Source organism: Salmo salar, unplaced genomic scaffold, assembly GCF_965601325.2.
Source record: "Salmo salar unplaced genomic scaffold, fSalSal1 ptg000424l, whole genome shotgun sequence".
NCBI classification, from domain to species: Eukaryota; Metazoa; Chordata; class Actinopteri; order Salmoniformes; family Salmonidae; genus Salmo; species Salmo salar.
Genome location: NW_027675384.1, coordinates 348,565 through 357,500, shown reverse-complemented (window position 1 = coordinate 357,500; position 8,936 = coordinate 348,565). Strand labels below are relative to the sequence as shown.

General features: G+C 43.6%; 1 protein-coding gene across 1 annotated transcript in view; it reads left to right on the top strand.

The window, feature by feature from the left end:
• Positions 1-1,725, top strand: part of LOC145876015 (tripartite motif-containing protein 16) — a 12,146-nt gene extending 10,421 nt beyond the window's left edge. Inside the window, exon 6 of the mRNA XM_082971784.1 lies at positions 1-1,725. This exon is cut by the window's left edge and continues 499 nt beyond it. Within this exon, the coding sequence (XP_082827910.1) occupies positions 1-16 (16 nt within the window). The 3' untranslated portion in view covers positions 17-1,725.
• Positions 1,726-8,936: the final 7,211 nt, after the last annotated feature.

Sequence of the window (8,936 nt, the reverse complement as noted above, 5' to 3'; positions counted from 1 at the left end):
GCTGGTTAAACTGTAGTAGGTTCCACATAGATACTAGTCATGCTGGTGTAGTCTATAGCTGAGCTGGTTAAACTGTAGTAGGGTCCACATAGATACTAGTCATGCTGGTGTAGTCTATAGCTGAGCTGGTTAAACTGTAGTAGGGTCCACATAGATACTAGTCATGCTGGTGTAGTCTATAGCTGAGCTGGTTAAACTGTAGTAGGGTCCACATAGATACTAGTCATGCTGGTGTAGTCTATAGCTGAGCTGGTTAAACTGTGGTAGGGTCCACATAGATACTAGTCATGCTGGTGTAGTCTGTAGCTGAGCTGGTTAAACTGTAGTAGGGTCCACATAGATACTAGTCATGCTGGTGTAGTCTATAGCTGAGCTGGTTAAACTGTAGTAGGGTCCACATAGATACTAGTCATGCTGGTGTAGTCTATAGCTGAGCTGGTTAAACTGTAGTAGGGTCCACATAGATACTAGTCATGCTGGTGTAGTCTGTAGCTGAGCTGGTTAAACTGTAGTAGGGTCCACATAGATACTGGTGTAGTCTATAGCTGAGCTGGTTAAACTGTAGTAGGGTCCACATAGTTACTAGTCATGCTGGTGTAGTCTATATCTGAGCTGGTTAAACTGTAGTAGGGTCCACATAGATACTAGTCATGCTGGTGTAGTCTATAGCTGAGCTGGTTAAACTGTAGTAGGGTCCACATAGATACTAGTCATGCTGGTGTAGTCTATAGCTGAGCTGGTTAAACTGTAGTAGGGTCCACATAGTTACTAGTCATGCTGGTGTAGTCTATATCTGAGCTGGTTAAACTGTAGTAGGGTCCACATAGATACTAGTCATGCTGGTGTAGTCTATAGCTGAGCTGGTTAAACTGTAGTAGGGTCCACATAGATACTAGTCATGCTGGTGTAGTCTATAGCTGAGCTGGTTAAACTGTAGTAGGGTCCACATAGATACTAGTCATGCTGGTGTAGTCTATAGCTGAGCTGGTTAAACTGTAGTAGGGTCCACATAGATACTAGTCATGCTGGTGTAGTCTATATCTGAGCTGGTTAAACTGTAGTAGGGTCCACATAGATACTAGTCATGCTGGTGTAGTCTATAGCTGAGCTGGTTAAACTGTAGTAGGGTCCACATAGATACTAGTCATGCTGGTGTAGTCTATAGCTGAGCTGGTTAAACTGTAGTAGGGTCCACATAGATACTAGTCATGCTGGTGTAGTCTGTAGCTGAGCTGGTTAAACTGTAGTAGGGTCCACATAGATACTAGTCATGCTGGTGTAGTCTATAGATGAGCTGGTTAAACTGTAGTAGGGTCCACATAGATACTAGTCATGCTGGTGTAGTCTATAGCTGAGCTGGTTAAACTGTAGTAGGGTCCACATAGATACTAGTCATGCTGGTGTAGTCTATAGCTGAGCTGGTTAAACTGTAGTAGGGTCCACATAGATACTAGTCACGCTGGTGTAGTCTATAGCTGAGCTGGTTAAACTGTAGTAGGGTCCACATAGATACTAGTCACGCTGGTGTAGTCTATAGCTGAGCTGGTTAAACTGTAGTAGGGTCCACATAGATACTAGTCACGCTGGTGTAGTCTATAGCTGAGCTGGTTAAACTGTAGTAGGGTCCACATAGATACTAGTCATGCTGGTGTAGTCTATAGCTGAGCTGGTTAAACTGTAGTAGGGTCCACATAGATACTAGTCATGCTGGTGTAGTCTATAGCTGAGCTGGTTAAACTGTAGTAGGGTCCACATAGATACTAGTCATGCTGGTGTAGTCTATAGCTGAGCTGGTTAAACTGTAGTAGGGTCCACATAGATACTAGTCATGCTGGTGTAGTCTATAGCTGAGCTGGTTAAACTGTAGTAGGGTCCACATAGATACTAGTCATGCTGGTGTAGTCTATAGCTGAGCTGGTTAAACTGTAGTAGGGTCCACATAGATACTAGTCATGCTGGTGTAGTCTATAGCTGAGCTGGTTAAACTGTAGTAGGGTCCACATAGATACTAGTCATGCTGGTGTAGTCTATAGCTGAGCTGGTTAAACTGTAGTAGGGTCCACATAGATACTAGTCATGCTGGTGTAGTCTATAGCTGAGCTGGTTAAACTGTAGTAGGGTCCACATAGATACTAGTCATGCTGGTGTAGTCTATAGCTGAGCTGGTTAAACTGTAGTAGGGTCCACATAGATACTAGTCATGCTGGTGTAGTCTATAGCTGAGCTGGTTAAACTGTAGTAGGGTCCACATAGATACTAGTCATGCTGGTGTAGTCTATAGCTGAGCTGGTTAAACTGTAGTAGGGTCCACATAGATACTAGTCATGCTGGTGTAGTCTATAGCTGAGCTGGTTAAACTGTAGTAGGGTCCACATAGATACTAGTCATGCTGGTGTAGTCTATAGCTGAGCTGGTTAAACTGTAGTAGGGTCCACATAGATACTAGTCGTGCTGGTGTAGTCTATAGCTGAGCTGGTTAAACTGTAGTAGGGTCCACATAGATACTAGTCGTGCTGGTGTAGTCTATAGCTGAGCTGGTTAAACTGTAGTAGGGTCCACATAGATACTAGTCGTGCTGGTGTAGTCTATAGCTGAGCTGGTTAAACTGTAGTAGGGTCCACATAGATACTAGTCGTGCTGGTGTAGTCTATAGCTGAGCTGGTTAAACTGTAGTAGGGTCCACATAGATACTAGTCGTGCTGGTGTAGTCTATAGCTGAGCTGGTTAAACTGTAGTAGGGCCCACATAGATACTAGTCATGCTGGTGTAGTCTGTAGCTGAGCTGGTTAAACTGTAGCAGGGCCCACATAGATACTAGTCATGCTGGTGTAGTCTATAGCTGAGCTGGTTAAACTGTAGTAGGGTCCACATAGATACTAGTCATGCTGGTGTAGTCTATAGCTGAGCTGGTTAAACTGTAGTAGGGTCCACATAGATACTAGTCATGCTGGTGTAGTCTATAGCTGAGCTGGTTAAACTGTAGTAGGGTCCACATAGATACTAGTCGTGCTGGTGTAGTCTATAGCTGAGCTGGTTAAACTGTAGTAGGGTCCACATAGATACTAGTCGTGCTGGTGTAGTCTATAGCTGAGCTGGTTAAACTGTAGTAGGGTCCACATAGATACTAGTCGTGCTGGTGTAGTCTATAGCTGAGCTGGTTAAACTGTAGTAGGGTCCACATAGATACTAGTCGTGCTGGTGTAGTCTATAGCTGAGCTGGTTAAACTGTAGTAGGGTCCACATAGATACTAGTCGTGCTGGTGTAGTCTATAGCTGAGCTGGTTAAACTGTAGTAGGGCCCACATAGATACTAGTCATGCTGGTGTAGTCTATAGCTGAGCTGGTTAAACTGTAGTAGGGTCCACATAGATACTAGTCATGCTGGTGTAGTCTATAGCTGAGCTGGTTAAACTGTAGTAGGGTCCACATAGATACTAGTCATGCTGGTGTAGTCTATAGCTGAGCTGGTTAAACTGTAGTAGGGTCCACATAGATACTAGTCATGCTGGTGTAGTCTATAGCTGAGCTGGTTAAACTGTAGTAGGGTCCACATAGATACTAGTCATGCTGGTGTAGTCTATAGCTGAGCTGGTTAAACTGTAGTAGGGTCCACATAGATACTAGTCATGCTGGTGTAGTCTATAGCTGAGCTGGTTAAACTGTAGTAGGGTCCACATAGATACTAGTCATGCTGGTGTAGTCTATAGCTGAGCTGGTTAAACTGTAGTAGGGTCCACATAGATACTAGTCATGCTGGTGTAGTCTATAGCTGAGCTGGTTAAACTGTAGTAGGGTCCACATAGATACTAGTCATGCTGGTGTAGTCTATAGCTGAGCTGGTTAAACTGTAGTAGGGTCCACATAGATACTAGTCATGCTGGTGTAGTCTATAGCTGAGCTGGTTAAACTGTAGTAGGGTCCACATAGATACTAGTCATGCTGGTGTAGTCTATAGCTGAGCTGGTTAAACTGTAGTAGGGTCCACATAGATACTAGTCATGCTGGTGTAGTCTATAGCTGAGCTGGTTAAACTGTAGTAGGGTCCACATAGATACTAGTCATGCTGGTGTAGTCTATAGCTGAGCTGGTTAAACTGTAGTAGGGTCCACATAGATACTAGTCGTGCTGGTGTAGTCTATAGCTGAGCTGGTTAAACTGTAGTAGGGTCCACATAGATACTAGTCGTGCTGGTGTAGTCTATAGCTGAGCTGGTTAAACTGTAGTAGGGTCCACATAGATACTAGTCGTGCTGGTGTAGTCTATAGCTGAGCTGGTTAAACTGTAGTAGGGTCCACATAGATACTAGTCATGCTGGTGTAGTCTATAGCTGAGCTGGTTAAACTGTAGTAGGGTCCACATAGATACTAGTCATGCTGGTGTAGTCTATAGCCGAGCTGGTTAAACTGTAGTAGGGTCCACATAGATACTAGTCATGCTGGTGTAGTCTATAGCCGAGCTGGTTAAACTGTAGTAGGGTCCACATAGATACTAGTCATGCTGGTGTAGTCTATAGCTGAGCTGGTTAAACTGTAGTAGGGTCCACATAGATACTAGTCGTGCTGGTGTAGTCTATAGCTGAGCTGGTTAAACTGTAGTAGGGTCCACATAGATACTAGTCGTGCTGGTGTAGTCTATAGCTGAGCTGGTTAAACTGTAGTAGGGTCCACATAGATACTAGTCGTGCTGGTGTAGTCTATAGCTGAGCTGGTTAAACTGTAGTAGGGTCCACATAGATACTAGTCGTGCTGGTGTAGTCTATAGCTGAGCTGGTTAAACTGTAGTAGGGTCCACATAGATACTAGTCGTGCTGGTGTAGTCTATAGCTGAGCTGGTTAAACTGTAGTAGGGCCCACATAGATACTAGTCATGCTGGTGTAGTCTATAGCTGAGCTGGTTAAACTGTAGTAGGGTCCACATAGATACTAGTCATGCTGGTGTAGTCTATAGCTGAGCTGGTTAAACTGTAGTAGGGTCCACATAGATACTAGTCATGCTGGTGTAGTCTATAGCTGAGCTGGTTAAACTGTAGTAGGGTCCACATAGATACTAGTCATGCTGGTGTAGTCTATAGCTGAGCTGGTTAAACTGTAGTAGGGTCCACATAGATACTAGTCATGCTGGTGTAGTCTATAGCTGAGCTGGTTAAACTGTAGTAGGGTCCACATAGATACTAGTCATGCTGGTGTAGTCTATAGCTGAGCTGGTTAAACTGTAGTAGGGTCCACATAGATACTAGTCATGCTGGTGTAGTCTATAGCTGAGCTGGTTAAACTGTAGTAGGGTCCACATAGATACTAGTCATGCTGGTGTAGTCTATAGCTGAGCTGGTTAAACTGTAGTAGGGTCCACATAGATACTAGTCATGCTGGTGTAGTCTATAGCTGAGCTGGTTAAACTGTAGTAGGGTCCACATAGATACTAGTCATGCTGGTGCAGTCTATAGCTGAGCTGGTTAAACTGTAGTAGGGTCCACATAGATACTAGTCATGCTGGTGTAGTCTATAGCTGAGCTGGTTAAACTGTAGTAGGGTCCACATAGATACTAGTCATGCTGGTGTAGTCTATAGCTGAGCTGGTTAAACTGTAGTAGGGTCCACATAGATACTAGTCATGCTGGTGTAGTCTATAGCTGAGCTGGTTAAACTGTAGTAGGGTCCACATAGATACTAGTCGTGCTGGTGTAGTCTATAGCTGAGCTGGTTAAACTGTAGTAGGGTCCACATAGATACTAGTCGTGCTGGTGTAGTCTATAGCTGAGCTGGTTAAACTGTAGTAGGGTCCACATAGATACTAGTCATGCTGGTGTAGTCTATAGCTGAGCTGGTTAAACTGTAGTAGGGTCCACATAGATACTAGTCATGCTGGTGTAGTCTATAGCTGAGCTGGTTAAACTGTAGTAGGGTCCACATAGATACTAGTCGTGCTGGTGTAGTCTATAGCCGAGCTGGTTAAACTGTAGTAGGGTCCACATAGATACTAGTCGTGCTGGTGTAGTCTATAGCCGAGCTGGTTAAACTGTAGTAGGGTCCACATAGATACTAGTCATGCTGGTGTAGTCTATAGCTGAGCTGGTTAAACTGTAGTAGGGTCCACATAGATACTAGTCGTCCTGGTGTAGTCTATAGCTGAGCTGGTTAAACTGTAGTAGGGTCCACATAGATACTAGTCGTGCTGGTGTAGTCTATAGCTGAGCTGGTTAAACTGTAGTAGGGTCCACATAGATACTAGTCGTGCTGGTGTAGTCTATAGCTGAGCTGGTTAAACTGTAGTAGGGCCCACATAGATACTAGTCATGCTGGTGTAGTCTGTAGCTGAGCTGGTTAAACTGTAGCAGGGCCCACATAGATACTAGTCATGCTGGTGTAGTCTATAGCTGAGCTGGTTAAACTGTAGTAGGGTCCACATAGATACTAGTCATGCTGGTGTAGTCTATAGCTGAGCTGGTTAAACTGTAGTAGGGTCCACATAGATACTAGTCATGCTGGTGTAGTCTATAGCTGAGCTGGTTAAACTGTAGTAGGGTCCACATAGATACTAGTCATGCTGGTGTAGTCTATAGCTGAGCTGGTTAAACTGTAGTAGGGTCCACATAGATACTAGTCGTGCTGGTGTAGTCTATAGCTGAGCTGGTTAAACTGTAGTAGGGTCCACATAGATACTAGTCGTGCTGGTGTAGTCTATAGCTGAGCTGGTTAAACTGTAGTAGGGTCCACATAGATACTAGTCGTGCTGGTGTAGTCTATAGCTGAGCTGGTTAAACTGTAGTAGGGTCCACATAGATACTAGTCGTGCTGGTGTAGTCTATAGCTGAGCTGGTTAAACTGTAGTAGGGCCCACATAGATACTAGTCATGCTGGTGTAGTCTATAGCTGAGCTGGTTAAACTGTAGTAGGGTCCACATAGATACTAGTCATGCTGGTGTAGTCTATAGCTGAGCTGGTTAAACTGTAGTAGGGTCCACATAGATACTAGTCATGCTGGTGTAGTCTATAGCTGAGCTGGTTAAACTGTAGTAGGGTCCACATAGATACTAGTCATGCTGGTGTAGTCTATAGCTGAGCTGGTTAAACTGTAGTAGGGTCCACATAGATACTAGTCATGCTGGTGTAGTCTATAGCTGAGCTGGTTAAACTGTAGTAGGGTCCACATAGATACTAGTCATGCTGGTGTAGTCTATAGCTGAGCTGGTTAAACTGTAGTAGGGTCCACATAGATACTAGTCATGCTGGTGTAGTCTATAGCTGAGCTGGTTAAACTGTAGTAGGGTCCACATAGATACTAGTCATGCTGGTGTAGTCTATAGCTGAGCTGGTTAAACTGTAGTAGGGTCCACATAGATACTAGTCATGCTGGTGTAGTCTATAGCTGAGCTGGTTAAACTGTAGTAGGGTCCACATAGATACTAGTCAAGCTGGTGTAGTCTATAGCTGAGCTGGTTAAACTGTAGTAGGGTCCACATAGATACTAGTCATGCCGGTGTAGTCTATAGCTGAGCTGGTTAAACTGTAGTAGGGTCCACATAGATACTAGTCATGCCGGTGTAGTCTATAGCTGAGCTGGTTAAACTGTAGTAGGGTCCACATAGATACTAGTCATGCCGGTGTAGTCTATAGCTGAGCTGGTTAAACTGTAGTAGGGTCCACATAGATACTAGTCATGCTGGTGTAGTCTATAGCTGAGCTGGTTAAACTGTAGTAGGGTCCACATAGATACTAGTCATGCTGGTGTAGTCTATAGCTGAGCTGGTTAAACTGTAGTAGGGTCCACATAGATACTAGTCATGCTGGTGTAGTCTATAGCTGAGCTGGTTAAACTGTAGTAGGGTCCACATAGATACTAGTCATGCTGGTGAAGTCTATAGCTGAGCTGGTTAAACTGTAGTAGGGTCCACATAGATACTAGTCATGCTGGTGTAGTCTATAGCTGAGCTGGTTAAACTGTAGTAGGGTCCACATAGATACTAGTCATGCTGGTGTAGTCTATAGCTGAGTTGGTTAAACTGTAGTAGGGTCCACATAGATACTAGTCGTGCTGGTGTAGTCTATAGCTGAGCTGGTTAAACTGTAGTAGGGTCCACATAGATACTAGTCATGCTGGTGTAGTCTATAGCTGAGCTGGTTAAACTGTAGTAGGGTCCACATAGATACTAGTCATGCTGGTGTAGTCTATAGCTGAGCTGGTTAAACTGTAGTAGGGTCCACATAGATACTAGTCATGCTGGTGTAGTCTGTACGATCCTTATTTTCTGACTGATTTGAATTTGAAGAGATTTAAGGTTTTCATATTTGATAAAATACAATGTACATTTCCATGAATAATGATGTCTGGTGTTGATGATGTATATTGGTTGTCATTCAGAACCATTGATATGTTTTCTCAGAACCATTGATATGGACTGGTTTCCCAGACACAGATTAATCCTAGTCCTGGACTAAAAAGCGTGTTCAATGTAGATGTCCAGGAAACCGGCCCTAAATGTGTCATCTTTCATCCTCCCATACTGCTCAGTCCAGCAACATTAAACCTGTCCAGCAGGTGGTGCTATTGACCAAACAATAAAACCAGCAGATATCTGGACTTGCCACTCAGTATATCAGTAATGTTCAGAATAGTACTTTAATATCATTGGAGATTGATGGTCTTTTTAATCCACTATCCAGAGTCAGGAACAGATGAAGTTAGGTCTGCTACTGTTCAGTGATTAAATATGATTTATGGTGATGGGAAATAAAAAATACAACACTAAACTTCATCTAGTAATAGTTTTCCTTTGTTATTTATTCCAAGGTGTGTCTTTAACTTGTAAATGGATTGTGTGGAGGTGAGCTAGTGGTGTGGCTGATAGAATAGAATGAAAAGGGAGGAAGAGGAAGAGGGGAGGAGTGAAGGGCTGTTAAAGAAACCAGATGAGGAAGAGAAAGATATTCAGGGGAATT